This window comes from Apteryx mantelli, chromosome 6 (genome assembly GCF_036417845.1).
Source record: "Apteryx mantelli isolate bAptMan1 chromosome 6, bAptMan1.hap1, whole genome shotgun sequence".
Lineage (NCBI taxonomy): Eukaryota > Metazoa > Chordata > Aves > Apterygiformes > Apterygidae > Apteryx > Apteryx mantelli.
The window spans coordinates 33,213,299-33,239,681 of NC_089983.1; the positions used below are offsets into that span (position 1 = coordinate 33,213,299).

The 26,383-nt window shown below is 65.9% G+C and overlaps 3 protein-coding genes across 8 annotated transcripts in view; 2 read left to right on the forward strand and 1 right to left on the reverse strand.

The window, feature by feature from the left end:
* Positions 1-2,068: 2,068 nt before the first annotated feature.
* On the forward strand, positions 2,069-6,921 carry LOC106499143 (C-X-C chemokine receptor type 1-like). The gene is made up of 2 exons (XM_013960526.2): positions 2,069-2,107; positions 4,556-6,921. Exon 2 carries the CDS (start codon positions 4,561-4,563, stop codon positions 5,632-5,634), a length of 1,074 nt encoding a protein of 357 aa, XP_013815980.1. The 5' UTR covers positions 2,069-2,107; positions 4,556-4,560; the 3' UTR covers positions 5,635-6,921.
* On the reverse strand, positions 3,461-15,474 carry RUFY4 (RUN and FYVE domain containing 4). Its single transcript, XM_067298635.1, has 13 exons — positions 15,278-15,474; positions 14,218-14,281; positions 13,531-13,637; positions 12,878-13,003; positions 12,182-12,288; positions 11,891-12,034; positions 10,533-11,730; positions 10,276-10,382; positions 9,388-9,534; positions 8,530-8,661; positions 8,316-8,414; positions 4,130-4,271; positions 3,461-3,680 (listed from the first exon to the last, which is right to left on the reverse strand). Exons 2-13 carry the CDS (start codon positions 14,261-14,263, stop codon positions 3,513-3,515), a joined length of 2,523 nt encoding a protein of 840 aa, XP_067154736.1. The 5' UTR covers positions 14,264-14,281; positions 15,278-15,474; the 3' UTR covers positions 3,461-3,512.
* A 3,176-nt stretch (positions 15,475-18,650) lies between these two features.
* TNS1 (tensin 1) overlaps positions 18,651-26,383 on the forward strand; it is an 87,482-nt gene continuing 79,749 nt past the window's right edge. For 5 of the 6 annotated variants that reach the window (XM_067299221.1, XM_067299222.1, XM_067299223.1 and 2 more), the window contains exons 1-2: positions 21,551-21,605; positions 25,779-25,893. In XM_067299221.1, coding sequence (XP_067155322.1) covers positions 21,573-21,605; positions 25,779-25,893 — 148 coding nt within the window. In that variant the 5' untranslated portion in view covers positions 21,551-21,572. Of the gene's footprint in view, positions 18,681-21,550; positions 21,606-25,778; positions 25,894-26,383 lie in introns of those variants that run through there. The other variant, XM_067299230.1, reaches the window with a different exon arrangement.

The following is a 26,383-nucleotide window of genomic DNA, read 5'->3' on the forward strand; positions in this document are numbered from 1 at the left end:
GCCCGGCCGCGGCGGATCCGGGCGGCGGCGGCGGCGCCGCCTGCGCGCGCGCTCCCCGCCCCGCCCCCCCTGAGTGACGTCACGGCCCGCCGGCCCCGCCCACGGGAGCGCGGGGGGCGGGGCTGTCCGGAGGGGTGCCGGGGGGGCCCAAAAGTGTGGGGGGCCCCCAGGGCACGGGAGTGCCACAGGGGATGGGGGTGGCCCAGGGAGGCGGGTCCCCAAATGTTTGGGGGTGCCCAGGGAAGTGGGATGCCCCCAAAGTGGGGGGGAAGGGGGTGCCCTCAAAGTGTGGGGGGCCCCCAGGGCACGGGGGTGCCCCAGGGGATGGGGGTGGCCGGGGGAGGGGGTCCCCAAACGTTAGGGGGTGCTTCAGGGAAGTGCGGTGCCCCCAAAGTGTGGGGGGCCCCCAAGGCACGGGGGTGACCCCAGGGGACAGGGGTGCCCCGGGGGTCTGCGGGGATACCCAGGGTTATGGGGTCCCCAAAAGTGGGTGCCCCCAGGGTTATGGGATTCTCCAAAGTTGGGGGTACCCCCAGGGGTAAGGTTGCCCCAAAAATGTGGGTGTACCCCGGGGTCCCCCAAAGTGTGGGGTGCCCCCACACAGGGAACGAGGTGCCTGGGGGGGCCTGTGGGTGCCCCAGGCGGATGTGGGTGTTTGGGGGTGCCCCAAGGGTTTGGAAGCACCAAAGGGGGTGCCGGGGGTGTGGGGTGGGGCAGGGTGTCCCACCCGGGGGGCGCCCCGCGCCCCACAGCCAGACCGCAGCTCCTGCTCGCGCCGGGGACGGGGCCGCGGCACCGGCGGCTTCTGCTGCGGGGGGCTGCGTCGCCCCACAGGGTCACCCCGAAACGCGGCCGCTGCTGGGCAGCCGCAGGGCACCTCCTTGTGGTGCCGCTCGGCAGGGCGCGCGGCCGGGACGCCGGGGCGGCGGCGGGAGGGCCGCGAGGGGGCTGCGGTGTTTGGGGTCGCGGAGGCACCCTCGCACAGGTGCAGCCCCGGAGCCGCACGGGCCCCTGCACCCACGCACGCTCGCCCGCGCTGGCGCACACGCGTGTGGTCGCGTGCACACGTGTGCACGGTCGACACCAGCTCGCGTGCACACGAGCTCAGCACCCCTCGGGCACGTGGATTCGACTGCCCACAGGGTCCGACCCACTCCTGGGAGCCAGTCAGCCCCACAGCATCCCCCGGTGGGGACACACTGGCCTGGCCAGGCCCCGCTGTGCCCCCCGAGCCCCAGGGTCGGGGACGGGGGTTTGCAGGGGGCTCAGCCCAGCACCCTGACCCCAGCCAGCTCTATCAATGGGGAAACTGAGGCACAGAGCCAGGTCCTCCTTTTGGCTCGCTGACCAGGGCAAAAGTTCCCCATGGGGCAGGCGAGGGGCCCTGTGATCTTGCAGGGAGGCTGTGGCACCCAGGAGGCCCCGAATGGAAACCTTGCCCACCCTCTGCAGTGGGCCCACGGGAGCTGGTGGCACCCCCAGTCTGGACCCAGTCCCTTGGGGTCGCTGTGCCAGCACCCACAGGGGAATCACTGCGGGTCGGACATGATTCCCTTCCAGATGCACCCACGTGCGACCGACTGCTGGGTGGCCGAGGGCACTGAGGTCCCCGGAGGGCCGCCCGCTATGGGGCAGGAGGGCGGCAGGGGGCTGCCGAACTCCCCCGGACCCAAGGGAAGGCGGTCCGGGGAGCCGGGAAAGGGTCCCTTCTGGCCACTTCCTCTTCGGGCTGGATGGTGGTTTTGCAACCTCGCTTCCTCCCTGCGTGGCATAAAGCAGCCAGCGGAGGAGAGGCACGGGGGGACCGCGGCACGGGCAGCTGGTGCAGGTGAGGGACCCCCCGGCTCTCCCGGCGGGTGTTGGGGAGCCGGAGCACAGTGGGCCTCTGCGGGCCTTGCACGTCCTCAGCGCTCTGTGCTCCCGCCAGGCTCCGCTTCGAAGCCATTTGGGGATTGTGTCCAGATTCGTCTCCACGTCAGCCCACAGCGGAGAGCGAGACCACGGAGAGGAAGGACTGGCAAAATCCCTGGGGAGCTTCCCAACAAGAGCTGGACTGGGAAGGGCAAAAGACTCCACACTTGAGGGGAAACAGCTCAGGAAGCAACTGGTGAGTCCCCAAGGATGCTTGACTAGATCCCAAGGTTTTCTTTCAGCTTGCCAGCCCTTGAGCTCCACAGCTAAGTTGCTGCCTGCCCCTGCGTTTTGGAGCGGGGCAGGCAGGAGTGGGGGCACCCACTGCGCTGGGATGGTCTCGTGGGTCTGGCTGGCCTCCGAGGGCTGGATGCACAGGGGTAGCTGGATGCGGCGGGGAAGGAGCTGGTGTTGAGGGCGAGCCCAGGGAGCTGTGCCTGGGGCTGATCTTAGCTGGCTCCCAAATGGGGGCAAATCCTTCCCTTCTCTGGGGCCGGGGAGTGCAGGTGCTGCGGGCGAAAGCACCTGCTCCCATTTCCTTTGCACTTGACGGTGAGCTGGGAGGACATTTCCCCATGCCCTGCCCTTCCTTCCCCCCACAAAGGGACCTGCTGGGCCAGCTGGTTTATGGACAGGACTTCCATGGTGGAGGGTTCGAGGAGGAAACTGGGTGCTTCTTGTTCTCCCGAGCAGCCCGGGGCTGGACCAGGAGTCTGATACCCACGGCAGGGGGTGGGGTGGGGAAAATCTGGTCCCCAGAGGAACCGCAGGGATTTTGAGAGGGAGACAAAACAGGAAGCCAAAAATACCCCAAGGGGAAGCATGTCTCTTCTACCTTAAGTGCAAGTGTCTGGCTCTGCCCAGTGCCCACGGAGGCTGAGGAGCCTGCAGTGGCCCTGCCCTCGGGACCTTCTCCTTTGGCACCAGCGATGCCCTGGGCTGTGGCCGACCAGGGAGATGGAGAGGGATCTCCATAGGACCAGAACCGGCAGAGCCCGGGGAGGGTTTGTCCCTCCGTAGGCACTGGTGGGAGCCCATCTGGGCGCTGGGTCCAGCTCTGGTCTCCCAGTACAGAAGAGATTGTGACAAACTGGAGCTGCTCTAGCGATAGGGTTTGGAGCACAGGACGTAAGAGGGGAGATGGAAGGAACTGGATTTGCCCAGCTGGTAGAAGAGAGGGTGTAGGGGGGACCTAATCACTGCCTTCAGCTCTCCTGTGGGGGCTATAGAGAAGACAGAGCTGGGCTCCTCACGGAGAAGCCCAGCAAAAGGGTGGAGGCACCAGCAGAAGCTGCAACGGGGAAATCCCCACAGGACAGAAGGGGAAAGTTGTTCTCAGGGAGAGTGGCTGGGTTCAAACCAGGCCAGCTCAGTGCCAGGGCTCCCAGCACCATGGGGCCTCAGCACCCTCCGAGCAGATCTGGCAACTCCAAGCACAGACAGGGAGAGGGGCTGGGAAATGGGGCAGGGGCACAAAACCAGAATGAAAAGGAAGCCTCAGTCCACAATGGGAGAAAGATAAAACCCTATAGTCTTCAGGGAGGTGCGGATGGTGTGCGTAGGCAATGTCCTAAATGCCAGGAGACACAAAAAAACAACTGTCACCTGTGATTTCCCCACCATGGCAGAGCTAAAGGGGCATGGGGATAGCTGGCAGTGCTGAGCAGAGGAACAGGAAAACCACAGATGTGCAATGTTTCCAAAGCCACCTGCAATGGGCAATGCGTCCTTCCGTCCCGGGGGTGAAACGCATCACAAGTGGACAGGACCTGGGGGGAGAAGATAGGCATGAAATCACCTTCAGACCTTCCCAATTCCACTCTGTCCCTAACACTGTGACTGCAGCACCACTGCTGTGCAGGGTGGCAGAAGGGGCAGAGTCAGCGGAGAGATGCTCAAGGGGCTGGGGATGCTGGAGGGATCCAGAGGTACTTGAAGGATGCAGAAATGCCCAAAGAGCTCAGAGGTGCTTGAAGGACCAACGTATACCAGAGGAACCCAGAGATGCTCAAGGGCCCAGGTGCCTCCTGGAGGGGACTGAACTCAAGCAGAGGTGCTGCATTGATGGGGAGCCCCCACCTCAAGATGAGACAGTCGATCAGTGGTGGGGACCTGGGAAGATACATGTGCCGACTGGGAAATCCTTCCTCTGTGGGAGGGGAGAATGAAGAGGGACAGGGAAGGTACAGGGTTGGGATGAGATTTGGCTGGTCTTTACCTGAGGACCGGCCTGTCCTTGGTGCTGTGCTGTTTCTGGTGTGGGATTGACATGCAAACATTGCCTGGCCTGGGGGGAACTGGGCTCTTCCTGGCAGCTGCATGGCCCTGGGACCACACCAATTCGGAGTTGCAGACGTGGCCTGGGAAGAGATGACAGGTCAGGTTCTGCCCTGGGAGAAAGGCTTGAAGGCAGAAGGGAACTGAGCTGTCAGAGGGGCCCTGAGAGTGTTGTACAAGGGGACACATGGGTAACAGTGTCCACGTGTAGGACTGCTCATTACCTGGCACAGCATGGACATGGGGCACAGCAGAGCGATGTAGGGGCATTGCTAGGGGATGGAGATGTGGGGGACCCAGAGATGCTGCCACTTCTGGCTCAGGCCATGCTCCCACCTTGCACTCATGATGACTTTGTGCCTCACAGGCAAAATGGAGGCGTTAACCTTCAGTGGGGATCTCTTTGATCTCCTCTTAAACTACAGCTACACCTACGACAGCACTGCTATGCCCGACACCTCTATCTCCGCCTCCCCGTGCCGGCCTGATAGCTCTGCCATCAATAAGTACCTGGTGGTGGTGATCTACTGCCTCGTCTTCCTCCTCAGTGTGGTGGGGAATGGGCTGGTGGTGTTGGTGGTGACCTCCAGTCAAACGAACCGCTCTGTCACCGATGTCTACCTGCTCAACCTGGCTGTGGCAGACCTGCTTTTCGCCCTTAGCCTGCCACTCTGGGCTGTCTACCGGGCCCATGAGTGGATTTTCGGCACTGTGATGTGCAAGGCCATCTCTGTGCTGCAGGAGGTCAACTTCTACAGTGGTATTCTGCTACTGGCTTGCATCAGTGTGGACCGCTACCTGGCCATCGTCTATGCCACCCGGGCCGTCACTGAGAAGAGGCACTGGGTTAAGTTTGTCTGCCTGGGCATCTGGGTCTTCTCCATCCTGCTCTCTCTGCCCATCCTGCTCTTCCGTGAGGCCTTCTCCTCACCCAGCAATGGCACGGTGTGCTATGAGAGCATCAGTGGCGAGGACACGGCCAAGTGGCGGGTGGTGCTGCGGGTCCTCCCGCAGACCTTCGGCTTCGCAGTGCCCCTCCTGGTGATGCTCTTCTGCTACGGCGTCACCGTGCACACCCTCCTCCAGACCAAGAACGCCCAGAAGCAGCGGGCCATGAAGGTCATCCTGGCTGTGGTGCTAGTCTTCCTCATTTGCTGGCTACCCTACAACATCACCCTGGTGAGCGACACCCTCATGAGGACACAGGCCATTGCTGAGACATGTGAGAGGAGGAACCGCATCGACGCTGCCCTCTCCATCACGCAGGTCCTGGGCTTCGCCCACAGCTGCATCAACCCCATCATCTATGCCTTCATCGGGCAGAAGTTTCGCAACAGCTTCCTCAAGATCCTGGCACAGCGCGGGCTCATCAGCAAGGATGCTGTGGCCCGCTATGGCCGCAGCTCTGTTGCCTCCTCCTCTGCCAACACCTCCACCACCCTCTGAGCCCTGCCGCTCCCCCAGAACCTGAGCTGCCTGGCTTGCAGCAGGCCCCAGGACCCTGACTCTCTCTTCCCGCATGCCCCAGCACCCTCGCACAGACTCCAGGGACATGGCCTGGGGTGCCAGGCACAGCCCTCCAGGGCTCCCCACTCACAGATGGGCATCAAATGGGTCTGTGCTTGCTGCATGTTGGTGATGGTGAGAGCGTGTGTGGGGGGGGACTGCGTGTGATTGCATGTGTGTGCAATGCTGTGTGTATGACCATAAGTTTGCATGGGTGCGATTGTGTGAGATTGTGTATTGTGTGTGATCATATGTGCATGCAATCATGGTGTGATCATGTATGTGTGGGAGTTTGTAGGTGCGATTGTGTGAAGCTATGTGTGTGTATTTGCACAGCCGTGTGTGCATGTGTGAGTGTGCATAAGTGTGTGTGTGTGTGACTATGTGTGACTGAGCAGATGTGTGTGCGTGACTATGTGCATGTGTGTATTTGTGTATATGTAATAGTTGAAATGTGTCTGTATGAGTGTGTGTGATTGTGAGTGTGCATGTGAGCAGTATTTGCATGTGAGAGCACAATCATGCTCTCACATGCAAATATGTGCACAAACACTACTGGATGTTCATAAATTTGTGTGCATGTTAGTGTGTGCAACTGTGATTGTGTGTCTGTGCATGCAAGTGTGTGCACAATTTTTTGTGAAAGTGTGTGTGACCATGAATAGGGGTGTGTGCACAGAAGAGTGCATGGTTCTATGTCTGCGACCGTGTGTGTGATTGTGTGTACATCAGTGAGTTGGGGAGGTGTGACCGTGCACAAGGCCATGAGCTGGAGTGCGTGTAGCTGTCCATCAGGCTGCCTGGGACACGCAGGGGATGGAGTGGCCATCGGGCACTGCCAGCAGGCCCCAACGACACAGTGAGGGCTGGTGGGCAGCGATGCCACGGTGATGTGTGAGGCCACTGCTGGAATGGGGACCCCAGCTGGAGTAGGGCTTGGGCAGTGAGGGGGTACGAGCCACCCCAGTCTTGTTTCCAGAGAAGAGATGCCCAATGCTGTCCTCCCTCCCCTCACTTTGGGATAGAGCCTGTGACACTGGGGACCCCGCGCCAGGGCCAGGGGATGCGGATGATGTTTGTGGCTGATGGCTGTCCAGCAGTAAAGAAGCTGATGGGTTTGTCATCCATGTTTGGCTCCTGTTTGCCCTGGGGATCTGGCCGTGTGGGATGGGGGTGGAGGGACAGGGATCAGGGCACACTGCTGGGGAACCACTTGGCCATGGTATTTCTTGGGGATGATGGGTCCTGTATTCCCCACCCCAGCAGGCTCCCTCCTTGCTGCCCTGTATGCTGTGCTGAAAAGGATGTGCTCAATGTGTCCAGGCCGGCTCGGCTCTGTGGTGTGTGCTGTAATGCTCATTTCCAAGCCAGGAAAACGCCGTTACCCAAGAGGCTGTTGCAGATGTTTTTGCATCCTGTGCGTCTCCAGCAGGTCTCACCCTCTGCGTCATGGAAACAGGCCCTGTTCTTTAACTGGTCTGGGCTCTCCATGACCTGTTAGTCCCGCCTGGGAACAGGGCTGGGGGGCAGACTCCCGCCACCCCTTTCCCAACACCCATCTGAGCCCGAATGATGCAAATCAGGGCAAGATCCCCTTTGCAGCTGCTCCCTGCCCTTGCTGACACAGAGCCAGCCCCGTCCCCAGTAGGCCAAGACTGCCAGCACCCCTCCTGCCTGCCCCGGTGCTGCAGTGCCGGGCAATCATTGTGCAAAGGGCTGGGAACCTGCACCTTACACAACTGGGCAGGGGAGGAGGGAGCACTTCCGCTCCAGCTTGGGCAACTGGGGCTGGCACCAGAATGCAGCAGAGGGGCTGGAGAGGGAGTTGTGACCCTGCTGGGGTCCCACCTGCCACCCTCTGTGACATGTGTCAGAGTGTTTGTCCCAGCAGGCCTAAGCGCTGTTCCATGGCAGTCCCATACTGCTCCTCTGTTGTCCCCTGCCTCGGGGTCCTGGGGGTCCTTAATGCAGGAGGCATCAGTGGGTGCCTGCTGCATGCTGCGTGGTGGGTGGTGAGGGGCTGAGGACAGGGCCACGGGGGTCCCTTGGCACCCAGGCATGGAGCCCTGTGTCCTGGTGGCTGGGCAGGGGCAGTGGAGTAGCTTGGCAGGGACAGCCCGTCACCTTTGCATCTGGGAAACCTCTTGCCCAAGAGGTTCCTCACAACCCGGCAGGAAGCTGGGGGCGTTGGCTAAGAGCTGTCTCTCCTGCCTGTTGCTGCCTCCCTGCCAGGGCTTCATGGTGGGGCAGGGGGCAGGCAGGGGCTCAGGTGGGCCTCAGATGGGGCACCTTTTGCTGAGATGGTTTCCCCCCAAGGAGGGCTTGGACAGCCCACCTTGGTATCACCGGCATCCCACACCCTGGACAAGGATTTGAACCGACGATGACCAGCAGGTGACACAGAAGCCACAGAGTTAGCAGGAGCGGGTTGTTTTCTTCTCCGTGGACCAGCCACGTGAAAGACATGTCCGAAACCCTAAACTCTGAGTGGAAGGACCTGTGCAGCAGGCCCTGGACGCCTGGGTCCCTGGCTCACGTGAGTCCATGAGGAGGCAGTCAGGGTGGGCTGTGGCAGGAGGGGGTGTCCCAGGCACGGCACGACGGACCTGGTTCTGACTTACGTGGCCTGCTGGTGCCTTTGTTGGTAGCAAAGCAGGCAGCAACGACCCTGCTTGCCCACGTCCACGGAGCACGTGTGGCACACCTTGCCATGGCACAACCTGCCGAAAGAGGACGGGCTTGTGTGCACAAAGGCCATGACATCTCAGTGCCCCTCATCCTCCTGGATGCCCAGCCCCCTGCCCTGTGATCTCCCCCAATGCCCCTGGGCCCCACCTGCAGCTGTACCGCCGGGAGAGGAGGCGAAAATCCTTGTGACAGCGGGCACACAGCCCCACGTCGCGGGGAGCCGTGCTGGGCATCTGCAGGTCGATGCCCTCTGTCTTCTGCCACAGTGCATCCTTCTCCCTGCAGGGAGGGGTCAGGTCAGCTCCGCCTGGGTGCAGGGGCTAGCAGAGCCAATCTGCCTCTGCCAGCACCCTCAGGAGTGGGGTTACCCTCAGGCTGGACCCCCTGGGTGCATAGGCAAGGGGTGGATGTCTCTCTTGGGCATCTCCCTTTCTGCAGCGGGTGGGGATGTGTGGGAGCTTGGCTGAATGGGCACAGGCATGCGCGCGCACACACACACATGAACACCCACACACGTAGACACTCGTGCATGTGTGTGCATGCATGTGTGTGTGTGTGCACATGAGCCTGATGGCATGGACAGGTCACGCACAGGCAGGAGTGTGCATGTGTCTGGGGCATGTACCATTTGTTGCACTCACAAGTGTTACCTACTCCCATGCAGCAGCACCTTTTTGGCTGCCAGCTGTGCTCTCCGGTTTACACATGTGCAATAGCCCCGGTAAAAACCCATGTGCCCTTTGCTGTAACAGCCCCCAATATAGCCGCTGCCCCCACACTGCTAGCCCAGCAATGGGAGGTCTGGGTGCAAGGCCTGGCACTAAAGACCCAAGGTGGGCAACCAAGTCTCCACCTGGGTCTCTAAGGTGGTGAGTGGGATTTTCCTGGGCTCTGGTGCCCTCCTCTGGGCAAAGGGGTTTGAGAGCATTCATTTGCACATGGCACAAGCCTTCTAGCCATGGTGGCCAGGGAAAGGGTGGGCGCAGGACTGCCCAGGGCTCTCACCGCAGCAGCTCCAGCAGCCGCCCCTTCATGTCGCGGACGAGCTCCTGCTGCCGGGCCTGCTCCTCGCCGCGTGTGGCCTCCCGCTCCATGGCCTCCCGCTGCGCCCGCTGCAGGGCCGATGCCCAGCGCTCCCCATCTTGCCGTGCCCTGACACAGAGGGTGGCAAGACAGCTCTGAGCCCAGCCCTGGGGTGCCGGGACAGCTGGGGCAGTGGTGGGGATCCCCCCGTCCCACAGCTGGCCATCTCTCCATCCATCCCTCCATCTGCTCATCATCCATCTCCCACTCCATCCATCTCTGCATCCCCCCCCCGATCTCACCATCCAGCAGACCATCCATCCACCTACCCAGATGTTTTCCAGCCGTTCATTCATCCTTCCCCTCACCTATCCCTCCATCCCTCCGCCAACCCATCCATCCGTCCATCCATCTACTCACTCCCAATCCATCCCTCTGTTCCTCCACCCATCCATCCATCCCTCACACATCTCACCATAAATTCATCCCTCTCTACCTCCACCAACCCATATGTCCCTCCATCCATCTACTCACCCTAAACCTAACCCTCCACCCATTCATCCATCCCTGTTCATCTGCTCACCCCACACTCATCCCTCCATCCTTCCGGCCATCCCTCAATCCCCCACACACATCTTCACCCCGAATTCATCCCTCTGTTCCTCCACCCACTCCTCTGTCCTCCCTTATACATCAGTCCCCAGACCGATCTGCTCTGTCCCTCTGCCTGTGCCCTGCCTCTGCTCCCTGTGGGGACGCAGCGGGGTACCTGGGGGCCAAATCTCCCCCTCCTGGGGCTGCTGCCACGGGGCGAGGGGGCTCTGCAGCGGGAGCAGGGGACACACCAGGGATGGGGGGCTCCTCGCCTACCTGCCCAGCTGCTCCTCCAGCCGCGCCACCACCTGCTGCTGGGCCTGGAGCTGCTGCCGGCCCTGCTGGGCCTCCTCCTGGGCCGCGGCGGCCAGGGCGGCCAGGTGCTGCGGGGAGAGGCGCCGGGCTCAGCCGGGGTCCCCGCCACAGCCCCCCACAGTAGTTTTTGGGGGCTCTCACTGGGGGGTGCTGGGGGTCTTATCCCCCACCCCGCCCCAGAGATGTGGTTTGGGTGCACCCCGGGCGGCTGCCTGTACCATCACCATGTCGGCGGCCGTGCTGGGGCCCGGCTCTGCCCCGGCCTCTGCCGGCTCCTCTCCATGGGGCTCCTGGGCCTGCTCCAGCGCCCGCCTCAGCGCCTCCTCCAGGGCAGCCACCTCCTCCCGGGCCGCTGCCAGCCGCCGGGCGCCGTCCTCCGCCGCCGCGCCGGCCCGCTGCTCCAGGGCCTGGCGCTCCTCCGCCGCCGCCCGCAGGGCTGCCCGCAGCCGCTCCCGCTCCTCCCGCTGCCCGGCCGCCGCCGCCTCGCAGGCCTCCAGGCGTGAGGCCAGGGCCGCCCGCTCGGCCAGCGCCTCCTCCAGGCGGCCGGCCCGCGCCTCCGCCGCCTCCCGCCAGCCCCGCGCCTCCTCTGCCGCCAGCACCAGCGCCCGCCGGGCCTCCTCCAGGGCGCCGCCGCCGCCCGCCGCGGCCCCCGCCGCCGCCTCGGCCCCGCCGCCCGGCGTGGCGGCGGCCTCGCTCTCAGCCACCTGCTCCTGCGGCTCCCGGCCCTCGGCCTCCGAGAGGTGCCGCGGCCGCCCAGCCTCCAGCGCCCGCAGCCGCCCCTCAGCCGCCTCCAGGGCCGCGGCCCGCGCGCGGCAGAGGCCGGCCAGCTCGGTATGGCGCCGCTCCTGCTCCTCGCCGGCCCGCTGCAGGGCGGCGGCGGCCTCCTCTGCCCGCTGGGCCTGCCGCCGCAGCTCTGTGGCCCGGGCGTCCAGCCGCAGCAGTGTCCCGCTGAGGAAGGCGTTGGTCTCCCGCAGCGCCTCGGCCTCCCGCGCCTGCAGCTCGGCCCGCCGGGCGCTGCCCTCCTCCTGCTCCCGGTGCCGCCGCTCCGCCCGCGCCAGCTGCCCCTCCAGCGCCACCACCTCGGCCCGCAGCTGCTCCGCCAGCGCCTGCAGGGCGGCGTTGGCCCGCCGCAGCTCCCCAGGACACTCGCTGCCCGCCGGGCCCCGCGGCAGGGAGCCGGGCGCCCACCCCGGGGACGTGCCGAACTCCCCGTCTCTGCCAGCCCGGGGCCCCTCGTCGGCGCCGGCCGCGTCGCCTGCCTGCTGGGAGGGGGAGCGAGCGGCGGTGGGCACGTGGCGGGGAGCGGGCACCGCTGGGCTGCCCGTGCGCCCCGCTGCGTCGCTGCCGCCATCGCCTACCTGCGGGGCTGTCTTCTCCAGGCTGCTCGCGGGCACCGGGCTGGGCCGCAGCGGCGTCCTGGAGGGGACAGGGGGGCTCAGGGCAAGGGGCACAGGGGCCAGCCACGTGCACAGAGGGGCGTGGGGCGGGCTGGGGGCGCCGGTGCAGGGTCTGCGCCGTGCCCACCTCATGGGGCTGAGCCCCCCAGTCCCCGGTGTCCCCCACGCCCCAGGCTCACTCGGAGAACATGGGCCAGGCAGTGTCCAGGTCCGCCCGGCGCAGCGCCAGGTGGAAGGTGATGCCGTCCAGCTCGTACAGGCTGCCCAGGATCTCGGCCCGGCGCCGGGGGCTCAGGAAGGGGCTGCGGGCGTAGTACCACTCACTGCAACCACAAGACAGGCTCACGCATCCCTCTGCAGATCCCTCTCCTGCCGGGCACTGGGGGTGCCAGCCACGTCCCCCCCAGCCCCCGTACCAGGGGAGAGCTGCCCCCGGGCTGGCAGGAGCCCCCCGCACCCCCTGCTCTCACCTGAGGCTCTGGGGGTCGAGGAGGCAGAGCTGCAGGGACTCGGCCAGCTGCCGGTGCACCAGGCAGTAGCGCAGGAAGGCCCGGGCCCGGCCCACGGGGGTCTTCAGCTGTGGGGAGAGGGGGTTATCCCCCCCCGCCATACCAGCGCTCTCCCGTCCGCTGCCGAGCCTGCCCTCGCACAAGCCTCCCCGCCAGCCCACCCGCGCAGGGGAGGAGGGGGGTCCCCAGGGCTTGGGCTGGGGGATGTAGGGTTAGAGGAGAGCCCGGGGGGCGGGGGGGACCCCGGAGGGCACTGGGGGGCACGGCTTATCAGACAGAGGAAAATGTACTGCTGGTGGGCAAATCCTCTGTGTGTGCGTGAGTGTGCACATCCACAAGTGTGTGCATAAACAAGAATAAGTGCACACAAATATAGGTGTGCAAGTGCTTATGTGCATATACAAGTGTGTGTATAATGTGCCTGCGTTTACGAGTGCACCCATGCACAAGTGTGTAAGTGTGCATGCACCCACAAATGTGTGCACAAGTGCAAATGTGCTCAAGCGCATGTGCCTGTGCACAAATACATGTGCAAGTGTGCATACATGAATGTACAAGTGTTGCTTGCACAGGTGCGCATACAACCATACATGCATATGTGCATGTACACGTTCCCCAGGGCATCCCCGTGAGCCCGTGTAGGTGGCCCGTGCCCACCTTGTCCAGCGAGGTGACAAAGCGAACACCCTCGTGTTCCTGCCGGCGCCGCGCCAGGCCCTGGCACAGGAAGTCCCAATAGTCTTTCCGCTGACCAAAGAAGTTCCTCTTCTCCTTGAGGTCGAACTGGCAGAGACCCGGGCTCAGCCCCGCTGGGAGAGGTCCCCCGTCCCCTCAACCTGTCCCCCGTGGGGCTGGGAGCCAGCCAGCTCCCCTGAGTGCCCAGCAGGCACCCTGGCATGGATGGTCCCGGTGTCCCCTGGCTGGGGATAGCCTGCTGCGCTGGGGCAGGGGGGAAGAGAGGTGCAGAGTGGCCCTTGGCTGGCTCTGTGCCTCAGTTTCTCTTTTGTGGCATGGGGAATAACACCACGCTCCCTGTGTGGATGAGGGTGAGCCCTGGGCAGGGTGTCTGCTGGATGCCGGACATCTGCATCCGAGAGTGCCAAGAGAGTCGGCTCAGCCCTCCCTGGAGAAACTCTTCCTCCATGTCCCCAAAGCCAGGCAGCGCAAGGGCCTGGCAGTGCCAAGGGCCAGTGTGCCCAGCTCTTCCAGGGTGCCCACCCACCAAACGGCTGGCACAGGTCCCCTCAGCTCTCAGCTGCACCCAGGGGGAAACCGAGGCAGGGAGGGGGCTGAGGGCAGGCGCCTGGTACCTGGAGGAGGAACTCCAGCTGGGCACAGAGGCTGTGCAGCTCCCGGCTCCCATCCGTCACCGGCAGGTTCTGCTCCCGGTAGCTCCGGTTCAGCTCAGCGATGGTCTCTGTGGGGCAGCAGGGCTGAGCTGGCCTGGCCCTGGCGGGCAGCGGGCTCCATGCGCAATCCCACACCCTCCCTGCTGTGCCCAGGCTCCCAGCCCCGGGGATTTCTGCTGTGAGTGAAAGAGGAACCCATGGCGGGATGAAAAGGGGGAAGAGGGAGAGTGCGTGGGTGCAGGTACCCACTAGGCTCTGCCAGGCACCTGCTCCCTTCTGCCCAGGTGCCTGGGCTGGTTGCAGGGCCGGCAGAGAGGATGGGAGTAGAGCACTGCACCAGGCTTGGTGCTGGGGGGGGGGAGCTGGCATCCCTGGCAGTGCCAGCTGAGAGGGACCCAGGGATGAGGGGGTGATGGGGCTGCTCCAGGGGGTTGGTCCTGGGATGGCACTCATGGTGGGGATGGGGGCTCTCCTTCCCTGATACAGCGCCAGGACATGGGTGACACAACCGTTCCCTGCTGCCCATGGGCTGGGTGCAAGGAGGAACATGGTGCCTGGGCTGCTGGCCTGTCCAGCACGGCCAGGGTGAGATGGCAGGAGCTCAGGGTGCCCATGCGCCCCTGGCAAGGGACACACTGGCACACTTACTCTGCAAGTCCTTGATGACGCGGTTGGGCTCCCCATCCCCTGCCATGGCTCCTGCTCCAGGGGTCTGCAAAGACAGAGGCAGTGATTAGAGGGTGCTGGGCTGGCACTGACCCTGGTGCCCCAAAACTCTGGTTTGGCCTCTCTCTGCCCCAAGGAAAGAGTCCTTTTCCCCCCAGCCCTACCATGGAGCTGCCCTTTCTTAGGGTAAGAAACAGGGCGGGCACAGGGCACCCTTTCTGCCAATGCTCCCCCCCTCCACAGGCATGAGGGGGCACAGGTGCCCCTTCTTATGCCCCCTTAGTTCTCCATGCACCCCATCCCGGACAGGCCAAAACACCCCTGGGCTCTGTCCCCTGCGCCGTGCCAGGCTTGCCCTGCCTGGGGGCACTGCCCCATTTATTGGGAGGCTGCTGAGGCTGAGCCCCTGGAGTGTCCCCATCCCCATCCCTTTTCCCATCGCCCAGGATTCAGGATGTGGGTTTGGTGTGGGGGAAGCGCTGCCTTCGCTTCTGCTCTCGCTTCCCATGCTCTCACCATGAACAGCCCGGGAAGCACCGAGGGGGGCTGGGGACGGGGACACCGGGCCTCCCAAACCAAGCTGTACCCCCGGGCAGAGAGCACGCCCAGGGCCTGCCACCACAGGCGGTGGGTGGGCATGGGGCGGGGGGAGCGTGCATGCGTGTGCATGCGTGTGCATGTGTGTGTGCGTGCACGGCTAGGTGCGTGTGTGCACGCTCACAGGAGCCATGTGCGCACATGTGCACAAGCGTGCCTGAGCGTGTGCGAATGCCCTGCGACCCTGATCTCCCCCCAGCCCCTGCTGCCCCCAGGGCCCCCCTCCCCTTGGCACTGCCCCCAGTGCCACCCCACCAGCCTGCAGCAGTACCCGGGGTGGACCCTGCCACCCAGCATCACCGTGGCAGGGGGACCTAGTGGGATCCGGGCCTCCAGACACCTGGGTTCCCGCTTTTGCACCCTGGGGTGACCTTGGATGCCCAGTCTTCCCATGTGCCCACCCAGTCCCGTGCCTCACTTTCCCCTGGGAGGAGGTGCCACTTACCTGTGCCCGGCGAGCCGTGGGGCGCCCTGAGCAGCTTGCTGTGTCCCTGTTGGATCCCTGCTTGTCCCTGCACCCACGCTGCGCCCGGCCGCTTCTCCTTTTGTACCTCGGCCAGGAGGAAGTGGGCAGGATTGGGGCAGCAGGATTCACCCCCACCGCATCAGGCACCACGGCTCTGCCCACCGGTCCCCGGCCCCTGCTTTGTGGGCCTGGGCAGTGCTGGATGCTCAGCCAGACCCCTCTGCCCAGGCACCGGTACAGCCTCTGGGGGCTGGGGCAGGAGGGCAGCAGGGTCCCAGGCCTGGGGGTCCCTAATGACCTCCCCTGGGGGGAACCTGGCTTAGGAATGTTTTGTGGGACCCCCAGAGTTTGGGGGATCCAGGGTCCACACTGAGCTGGGAATAGCCAGCAGCACCCCTAAGGCACCAGCTTGGCACAGAGACCCCCTCCCGGGCAATAGCCCCTGGGCACCAGCCCTCCCCAGCAAGGGCAATAGCCCAGCCTGGGTGTCTGCCCCCCAGCCCGGGACTGTGCCCAGAGCCGGGGGTGCAAACTCGTCCTCAGAGACCCTGGGCAAGGCCCCCCCTTGCCATCCCTGCCCGGGAGCCCCCAGCCCCGGAGTGCCCCTCTGCCACCCTGCCCGTCCCCCTTCGCCGTGCCAGCCCTGCCCTGCAGGTGCCTGGGGGGGACCCGCTCCCAGGGGCCCAGGGGCACGGGGGGCAGTGCCGGCTCAACCTGCAGCACCGGGCACAGGGACCCGGTGCCATCCCGCTCCCCGCTGCTGGCTTGGCAAACGCCCCCGGCGGTGCCTGGCTGCCCCCGGGACCCGGGCCACCTCCCTCCCCTCCGCAGCACCCGCTGCCCCTACCTGTGGCAGCCCGGGGGGGCCTGCCCGCCTGGGGGCCCCTGCCACCCCCAGCCCAGGCCTCGGCTCGGCACCAAAGTGAAAGTAGGAAGTGGTGCCGAGCTGGGGCCTTGGCGTCCCCGCACCCTCCTGCCTCCCGGCATGGGCCACCCGCTCCGGGGAGGGCGTCGGGGCGGTGGGCTGCCCCATAACAACAGTGGGACAAGGGGGGAGCGGCTGGCAGTGCCCGGAGTGACCCCTGGGTTGGCACCCTCGCCGGGACCCCCTGCCCCATGCCACCCTGCAGTGGGGGGGCCTGCAGGCACGGAGCCTGGCACCCCCCGTCGGGTGGGGGCACCGGGCTCCTGCAGACCATCACCCCGCTGCACTGGGGACAGGGACAGGGGCACATACGTGTGCGTGTGCGTGCGTGTGCAGGCGGGGGGTGCGAGCACATGTGTGTGCAGGATGCATGTGTGATTGTGTGTGTGTGCAGGCAGTGCAGGTGGTATGTGTGTGTGTGTGCGCCTGTGTGTGTGTGCAGGCAGTGCGTGTGTGCGTATGGTGGCGCGTGCATGACTGCATGTGTGCATACATGTGTGCGATTACACGCGTGTGCATGTGTGTGTGCCAGCGGTGCATGTGTGTGCAGCTGCACGTGCGACGGCGCTCAGCCGGCCCGGGGCTGAGAGGGTGCCCGCGTGTCGCTGCGTGTGCACACGTGTGTGTGTGCCTGCAGCTGCACCCCCTCGCCAACACCACATGCTCGGTGCCAGACATCCTGGTGGCAGCACCACGTCTCTGGCGGAGGGGCCGTGCCCCTGCCCACCCCTTGCCTGTGCCAGTGCCCTCAGACCCCTTGGCACCTTGGCACCAGAAAGGGGGGACGAGACACCTGGAGCCCCCCCTTGCCCGCCCCAGCCAAGGGCGAGGGAGGGGGTGCCGGGGGGCCGGAGGGGAGGAGACGCCCGCCTGTCCTTGGCGCGGGCGCAATTCAATTAGCGAGGCCTGGCCCGCGTTCAGCGCAGCCAATAAAGCTAATGGCCCTGCGCAGGCCTGGCGCTGCCGGGCGAGGGGGGGTCCTGGCTATGGGGCCATCTGCTAATTAAATTGGAGGGGGGGGGACGGACGGTGGAGCCAGCGGTGACGTCACCTGCCTGGTGCCCGGGGAGGGGGCCACGTCCCGGCACCTGTGTGCCCGCGGGCCCTCTGCCCGCCCCGGGGCGCTGAGCATGGCCGCAGGGGGCTGCGGCGGGCGGGGGCCCCCTGGGCAGGGCGCCCCCCTGTACAGCACAAGGCTGCCACTGCTGAAGCCCCCCTTCCCTCTGCCCGGCCCCACGCGCCCCTCCGCCCCGGCCCCCCTCCCCGGCGCTGCAGCTGGTTCGCAGCCTCCCGGGGGCCGGCGCGGGCAAACGCGGTGAGCAAAGTGCCCAGGCCTGGCACCGGCGGCCGCCTCGCGGGACGGACCCTCAGCTGGGGGTCACGGGGCATCGTGGCCCGACCCCACCAGACCTGTGCAGCGCTTGGCACGGCCCGTCCTGGCGGGCAGCCGCAGCTCCCGTTGGCACCCCCTGCGGCAGCGAAGCGGGGGGTGAGGGGTCCCTTCCCCCTGCCCCGTGCAAGCTCCGTGCGGGGGGTGCGGGCGGCGAGGGCTGTCCTGGGGGTGCCCCGCGGCCAGCAGTTCCCCTGGGTAACGCCGCGCGCGCGGCAGGCAGCGCCTCGTCAGGGCACCTGCTTTGGTGAGGGGACCCGGCTGCGGGGGGGACCCTTGGCTCGGGTGGGGAGGGGACAACCTCGAACCCCCGCTCAGACGCCTGGGGAGGGGCCAGGCATGGCCGGGGTGCCGTGGGGTGAGTCCTGCAAGGAGGGGAGGGAAGTGCCCCGTGTGCAGGCACTGCCATTTGGGGCTCATGTTGGGGGGGTTCAGAGGGAAACTGAGGCAGAGCTGGGGGGTCACTGGTCGAGCTGTGCTGGATCCCGGGCATCCAGGCTCCTCCACCCCCGAAATGAGAAGGGGTTTGGGGGGGGCTGTTAGCATGCAGCGGGGAGCATGCGTGTGCGAGGGGGGGCAGGCACCGGCGTGGCGTGTGAGCCTGATGGGTGCTGAGGCCCTGGCGAGCCGAGGAGGAGGGGGAGGAGAAGGCGGAGGGGGAGCGTGGCGGAGCTGGCTCCCACCCAAGCACTGCAGGACATGGGCGGGCACGGTGCTCCCTGCCTGGCTGCCAGAGCGCAGGCGACGCTGGGGGACTGGGGGGGACCCGGCCTGGGGGGACCGCAGCCCCCAGGCCCATCGCTGCACAGCGGGGTGCCTGCTGCCGGGCACCTGCTGGGCACTTCCCGGGCACTGGAGCCCCTCGCTCCTGGGGGGCACGGCCAGCTTTGGCTGTTGCCCCTGGAGCGTGCCTGCAGCAGAGGTCGGCTCCCGCGCCCCCCGCGCTGGGTGCCCCGCGGGCAAGGGGCACCATGACCCGTCTGAGCTGGTGCTTCGCCGCCCTGGTGCGCTGGGGGAAATACTTCTTGTCCTGCCTCCTGCCCCTCCGCGGCTGCCAGCATGGGGAGGTAAGCAGGCGCTGCCGGGTGCAGGGTGCTCGGGGGTGGGGGTCAGGGAGCACACGGGGGGCACAGAGCTGGGGCAGGGACTGGGGGGGTGCACGGAGAGGGGGGTGCAGGCTGGTAGTGCCCCTGCCTGCTGCGGGCACTGGGGGGGTTAAACCACGCAGGTGCATGCCCGGTGCAGGGGCAAGTCCTTTGTCCCTCCTTGTGCCCCCGCCAGCGTGGCACTGTGACCCTGCTCGCTAACCCCCCCTGCCCCTCCCCATGCCCCCGCAGTGCCTGGCTGGAGGGGTCCGCTGGGGTCTGCCTGCAGTGCCCCGTGCAAAGGGGTCCGCGGGGATCCCAGTGTCCCTACAGTGCCCAGCGCGGGGGATCCCTGTGCCCATCAGTGCCTGGCACAGGGACCCATCCCGTTGGGCCTGTGCTGGGGAAACTGAGGCAGGGAGGGGAGTGGCTCCAGGCTGGTCACAGCACTTGAGCCCCGACTAGTCCCACTGCAGTGCTGTCACTTATTTCCTTAACCTTTACCAAGACCAGCGGGCTGGCATGTGCTGCTCCGGCTGGCTCCACCGGTCCGGTGAGACCGTGCCAGCAAAGCGGGTGCCAATGCTACCGCAGGGCAGTGCCAGGGCAGGGAGCTGGCCTGGAGGGAGATGCCCCTGGCCGTGTGGGCACCCAGCAGTGTGCAGGGGGCACAGGGTGGGCAGCCCTGTGAGCTCCCAGGGACATGCGTGGGTACTCAGGGCTGGGGGGTGGCACCGGTGGGCCGTGTGCGGGTGGTGGGACTGTGGTTGTTTGGTCCTGTGGTCACCCGCGTGTGCCTGGGGGTACGTGTCTGTGTGTCCCTGATGTGCGTGTGCGAACAGGGATTCACGGGGGGTCGTAATGCATGTGTGGGCTCCTTCCCCGAGGGGTTTGTGTGTGTGTGTGTGTGTGTGTTCACACGTGGGGGCGAGAGTGCACTGGAGCTCACAAGAGTTCCCAGTGTGTTGCTGGAAGGATATCGTGGTGTGTGTCTGTGCACAGACTCCGTGTGTGTGTGTGTGCATGCGTGTGTATGTCCATCAGGATGTATACGTGTGTCTGTGTAGTATCATTGGGGGTTTCCTCTGCTACGAGCTGCTGCAGGGGTGCTCCCATCCCTTCCCATGCCCGAATGTGTGCTGTGCGTGCCCAAGGTGCGTGTGCGCCATGCAGGAGCTTGGTGTGGGTAGGGTGTGCGCGTGCGCACACACACGGGTGCCCACGCCAGGGCCTGTGCGCACGTGCAACGCGGACGGTACGTGTGGCGCATGCACCTCCGTGCAAGGGTGTAGCGCGTGTGCCCCAGCATGTGTGCAGGGTGTGTGTGCAATGTGTGCGTGTGCGCCTCGTGTGCCTGAGGACAGCGCAGGGACACCCCTGTTGGAAGCAGGCGTGGGCGGCACGGAGCTGCCCGTGCCATGGGCAGGGGACACTGTGACCCTGGGGGGAGGAACAGAGGACCCCTACCAACCGCAGCCCTGCACTGGGCATCCCTCCTGCATGGCAGGGCACAAGGAGAGGGGGTACGTTCCCGAACCAGTGGTACCCATGGAGAGGGGTCCCTGTGCTAAGTGCCCCCATCTGTGCCCCCTGATGAGCTAAGGAGCCCTAAAACCTGCCAACAGGCAGTGCCCCCCCTGTCCCTGTCTCCGTCCCCGTCGCATGACCTTTGTCCCTGCCCCTCTGAGGGGCCCAGGCTTGTGACAGCAGTGAATGGGATGGGGTGATTTATGGGGGGGTGGGGACACCCCTCACCACTGGGGCCTCAGCTTTCATTCATGGGCAGTAACGAGGCGGATTAATGAGGGCTGTAAAGATTCAGGGTGCGTGGATGGGGTCTCCCCCCCTGCCCAGCACTTGGGTGCACCCGCGCGTTGGGGACAGCACGTGGAATGCAGATGGGGAAACTGAGGCACGGGGCAGAGGGAGGGGACTACGGTGCCCGTGGCCCCATCGTGCTCATGATCCCGTGTGAGTACGGCTCGTCCTGCCTGCGCCTTCATCCTCCCCCACCGTGTCCCCCCACCCTGACTCAAACCCTCGTGGCTGCAGGGAGCTGAGCACAAGTTTCCAGGCTGGAGCTGGAGTCATCGCTGGCCGCCTCCGCTTGGGGCTGGGGGGGCACGGTGCCACTCAGCCAAGCCCCCCAGGAAGGGCTGCCAAATCCGCCCAATCCCTCCCATGATGTTTGGGGGCTGCCAGCTCCGCCTCCCCCTCCCCAGCCTGGAAGTTGTCCCCCCCTGCTGAGGCCCCCCAGCTCGGCGCATGAATGTCCTTGGGACTGCGCCACTTCCTCCCCGTCTCTCATCCCAGGGGTGGGACGTGGGGACCACCCAGGGGACAGCGGGGCCCTCCCTGGCAGTCTGCTGCCGGGGGGGGGACGGGGCACTTTCCTGCAGGACCCTGTAGAGGCTGGGAGCAGGACGAGGGACGGGGGCGGCGGGGGGACGTGGGTGGCGGGGTGCCCCCCGGGTCAGGCCGCGTCGGCGCGAGCAGAGGAAATGAATCCCAAATGTTGCGGGGGGAGGCAGGGACGCGCCGCGGCTCCCGGGCAGCGGGCCCAGTCCCGCAGCCCCTCGGCGGGGGGGGCCTGGGCTCCTGCCAGCCCCCCAGTCCCCCCGGGGGCACCTTGGCCGGGGTGCCAGCCCTCCTCCCCGGCCAGTGGGTGCTGCGGGGGGGCGTCATCCTGGGGGGGCAGTGCTCCCCGTCCCCCCAGCCGGAGCAGGCTTGGGTGACTGGTCCCAGCGGAGGGCTGGGGGCGGGCCGGGGGGCCGGGGGGGCCGCGCGGGCGGAGCGAGCGCCGCCGGGGCCGGCGCCGGGGCTGCGGGAGCTGCCGCGGGGCTCGGCGGCCGCCGGGGCCGCGCCGCGGGCAGCATGACCGGGGTCTGCCTCTCCTGCCTGCTCTGGGTACGGCCCGCGCCGCTCCGGCACCGGCACCGGCACCGGCACCGGGGGCACCGCGCGGCGGGGGGCGCGGGGGGCGCACGGCGCCGGGGGGAGCAGGGGGCTGGAGCGGCACCGGCCCCGGGACCGCAGGGGAAACCAGCGGGGTTTGGACCGGGACCGGGACTGGGACTGGGGGATACCGGCAGGCATGGCCCTGCCCCGCCGTGGAGCTGGGGGGACCACGCCGGGGAGGGGGCACCCGGGCCGGGAGCAGGGGGGCGCCGGGTACCGGGCGGACTGGAACGGGACCGAGAGCGGGACAGCTGCGGCAGTGAGCGCCAGGTCGGGGATCCACGAGTGGGGACCGGGACACGGTAAGGTGCAGGATGAGGGGACCGGGCTGCCGCGGGGAGGGCTACGGTGCCGGGTGGGGGGAGCTCGGGGCCAATCCCCCACTACCCACAGCCTGGGGCGCCGGCGGGGGGGACCCCCTCCACCCCGGGGGCTGAGGCTCTGCTGCTCCATCGCAGGGTGAGGGACTGGGCAGACTGGGGGGGATCTGGTTTGTGCTGGGGTTTCGGTGCCGTGTGGATGCCGCAGGGGCCCTGCGCCCCTGTTAGGCATTGAAACGCTCTGAGCCGTGGGGCGCAGCTGGGTGCAGGGTGCTGTCCCGCAGTGGGCCTGAGGCCACCCGGCAGAGCGGGTTCTGGTGCCCGTCACCGTCCCAGCTTTGCAGCCTCAGCAGAATTGGGCTGACAACCCAGGTGTCCTGGTTGTCCGGAGGGAGCTGGACCCCCCCACTGCACCTCTCTGCAGTGCTGGGCAATGAACCGGGCAGTCCAGGCTCCGTGATTAATCTGGCATCCCTCACCGGTGCCTCTTCCAGCCCAGGACACCTGGGTCCCCTTCCAGGCTCCTTGCTGTGAGGCCCATGGCCAGGGACACCCACACCCCCCTCTGCTTGCACTGTGGGGCCAGGCCCCTGGTAACGGGTACCTGTGGGTCTGCGGGTGGCAGCCCCAAGAGGTCCCCCGGGCCCCCCACATCCCCCTGCAGTTCCTGGCCCTGGGGACATGGACGCTGACTGGGATCCTGCCAGTGCGGAACTGGGATGTGGTTGTTTGATGGGATCGGCTTGCTTGCCGGCTGCACCCTGCCAAGCGGCGCAGGCAGGGATGGCACCAGGTGGGCACGGTGCCTCCCAGCAGCGGAGAGGTGGGAGCAAAAAGCTGGGCTCTGGGCCTCTCTGTTGGCAGCCCCCCGGCACAGGGATGGTGTTGGCACCATGACAAGCTCAGGGGGCTCTGTGGGGTGGGAATGGGGGGGGCTTTGCTTTCCCAACCAGGATAATCACTGTTAACGAAGCATGCCAAAGCTGCCGTGTGGGGCCTGGCTGGGGTGGGGTGCGTGCGTGTGTGAGACACGTCGGCATCCCTGGGCGCCCCCACCCCGGTGCCCTGGGAGCGTGGGCCAAGGCCTCTTCCCGGGGCACCCTGCAGCCCTCCAGCGTGGCAGCTGCTTTGCATATGCAAACGAGCTCATGGCATCGTTAGCCTTCGCTGTCACCCAGCAACTGCGGCGTGAGAGCCTGTGGCCGATCACGGCAGATGCCGGAGGCATGCGGCGGGGGCAGGAAGCCGAGGGGATTTGGGCACTGCTGGGGAAACTTTTCCCACGGCTGTGGCCACGGTGTTGCCTGATGTGATGTCTGTGTGCACACGTGCGTGCATGTGCGTCACTGTGTGCACGTGTTCCTGCTCCCTTGTGGGGCCGTGCAAGGGCCAGGGGCTGGCGAGGGGCCAGCGAGCAGCCCCACGGGGAGCGTGTGCCCAGGGAAGAGGGGCCTGCATGTGCGTGCACAAACCCTTGCGAATGTGCACACAATTAGACATGGATCTACACGTGGGGGCGCAGACAGCTACACACTCAAATGCACACACATCTGCTTATTTTGCGGCTGGCAGGAATTTGCACATCCTTGCATACTCACAGGCACGCATATGCGTGCAATGCACTGACACATATGCATGGCACATGCATAGCACGCGCGGCACCCTCACAACCACTTGTGCATGGCTCAGGCGTGCACCCAGCAGGGGCAGATTTGCACACATGCATGCATGTGCATGCCCCGTTTGCCTCCGTAGCAGCAGGGCCTGGTGCCCCTGACCTCTGCGTCCTCTGTCCAAGTGTGCACTGGGGAAGCTGAGGCAGGAGGTGTGATAGAGGGAGCCGTGTGGCACCCTGATGCTTCGGCACCATCCCACCCAGCTCTCTGCTGCCTGGCGAGCCATCCTAGCCTGGAGGAGAGCAGAAAACCCAGCGTCCAGGCGAGGGGGAGGCTGCAGGGCCTCTGCTTAATCTCATTAGTCTTGGCATGAAAAGACTAGGGCTCTCACGTCTTTCTCTGTGGCTCTCACGTCTTCATCTGGCTGCGGGTGGGTGGGCACGGCTGGTGCTCTGCCAGGGGATGGAGCCCCCTGCCACTCTGGGGGTGAGTTATCTGCCCCCCCAAACCCTGGCACAGCTGGGGGTAGTGGGGTGGGCAGCGGCTGCCCACAGAGAGGGGAACAGCCCCGCTGCTGCCTGCCGCAGTGCCAGGATGCCCCATGCCCTCAGCTCTGGTGCCCCCATGGTCGTTCTCCTCCTGCCCGTGCCTGTCCCTGCCAGGGCCCTGGCTGGCGGAGCTGACACCTCTCTGGGCACTGAGCACCCTCCTGCTGGCCTGCGGTGCGGGGGGCTAGGCGTATCAACCTATGGATGGGCTTGCACGTGTGTGCGATGTGCACGTGTATGTGAACGCACACATGTGACTGGTTGTGTGAACTAGTGAGTACGTGCCTGTAATCCCATGTGCAAATGTGTGTGCACACGGGCATGACTGGAAATGCTTGCACATGAACACACACACGGATGTGCCCAGGAAAACGTGCACACACGTGTGCACACATGCCTGCCCACACACCAGCTCCTACACACACGCGCGCACACACACACACACACACACACACACATTCAAATCCATCCTTATGCCCTTACACTCGTTGCATCGTCCCCACCCTGGCTCCCAGGGGCTGTGCCAGGCAGGAGTGGGCACAGATCCCTCCGTTGCCCACCCGAGGGCACATGGGGGTGATGTCAGCCTCACGGGTGCTGGGCGCAATTCCCGGTGTGTGACCTTGCACAGCCACCCATGGGTGCTGGAGTGGCTCTGCCTTGGGCACAGCTGGGGGCAGCCGCCCTGCGCGGGGGCAGCACCTTGAGCACAGCTCACCTCCCCAGACACGCTGCACAAGCACCCTGTGCACCAGGACGCATGCTTAGGGACACCACGCGCACACTGGACACACGCAGGCGCCGCATACCCCGTGCGTCCCCCATGTAGACCCCAGCTACATGCTACCCAGCATGTGGCACACAGCTGTGCCCATGCGACACATTGCAGTGAGACATCCTCCCGCACAGCGCACGTGTCCCATAATGCATGTGCATGTCTGGGTGTGCACACAGTTGCATGTTCACACACATGCATGCAAGCACCTCAGTGCATGCACACATGTTCCCCTATGTGCGTTCATGCATGCTCACACACAGGCACACATGTGCATGCATGCACACAAACATGCATGCAGACATGCACTCATATGTGCACGTGCGTGCACACACACGCTCCCAAAGGCACATAAACACTTGTGCACCCACACGCATGCACACGTACACGCATGCACTCAAACACACATATGCCCTGACATGTAGGCACATGCACGTGCACGCACGCACATATGTTCGTGCAGACGCGTGCGGCTCGGCCCCCTGTGCCCCATGTGCGCCACCAGGGGGCGGCAGAGACTATTCAAAGGGGCAGCGCCTCTGGGGGGGGCATTCCCCCCCCACGCAGCCCTGCTGGGGCCCACGCAGGAGCCTAGGCCCTGGCCACGCTGTCCCGCGCCGTGGCACTGGGCCTCCTGCAGCAGGCACCGCTCAGGTGAACGGAGTGCTGGGGGCTCCCTTTGCACGGAGCGGGGTTTGCGCTGCAGGGCAGAGGGAGGATGAACCCCCTGCCCGGGTGCAAGCTGAGGCTGGGCCGTGCAGGTCAGGGCAGGGCGGAGGTAGGGGTGTCGCGGGGTCCCTGGCTGGCAGCGGGGTCTCGGAGCTGCCTGGGGCCCTGCTGATGAAGCCCCCGTGTCCCCCCAGCCCCAGGACCTGGAGGCCCCCCCGGCGCACGCGTTCAAGGCGACCAGCTTCAAGAAGGTGAAGGCGTGCGGGATCTGCCGGCAGGCCATCACGCGGGAGGGCAGCACGTGCCGAGGTGAGCGCCCGCCCGCGTGGGCACGGCCGGCGCGTCGTGGCCGCGCGGGGGCCCGAGGGGGGGGCGCAGCCCGCCCTGCCGTGCGGTACCGCAGCAGTGACAGGAGGGCCGGGGAGCCGCCGGGGTGACGAGCTTGTGTGCGCAGGCGCGTGGCACGGAGACCGGCGTGCGAGCTCACGTGGAGCTGCGTGTGTGCACCGGTGTGTGAGTGCAGGCGGAGTTGTGCCGAGCGTGTGTGTGAATGTGGCACGGACTGCATGTGCACGTGATAGACGTGCCTGGGCACACACATGTGCAGACGTGTGTGAGAGATGAGCGTCTGCGAGCCAAGCGTGTGCAGCAGTGAATGCACTCGTGTAGGTGTCTGAGAGGCGCCAATGTTTGTGAGTGCCCCTTTATGCAAGGGGTTGCCTGTGTGTGTGTGTGTGCAAGGGTGCGTGTGCAAGCCCGTGCACAGGTATGTGTGTGCCTGCATGTGCAAGGGCAGGAG

Coding starts and splice junctions, on each gene's coding strand:
- LOC106499143 (XM_013960526.2), top strand. CDS start 4,561: ATGGAGGCGTTAACCTTCAGTGGGGATCTCTTTGATCTCCTCTTAAAC.
- RUFY4 (XM_067298635.1), bottom strand. CDS start 14,263: ATGGCAGGGGATGGGGAGCCCAACCGCGTCATCAAGGACTTGCAGA. Junction 13,638..14,217: donor CGTCATCAAGGACTTGCAGA/GTAAGTGTGCCA, acceptor GCTGCCCCACAG/AGACCATCGCTGAGCTGAAC. Junction 13,004..13,530: donor AGCTGGAGTTCCTCCTCCAG/GTACCAGGCGCC, acceptor GGTCTCTGCCAG/TTCGACCTCAAGGAGAAGAG.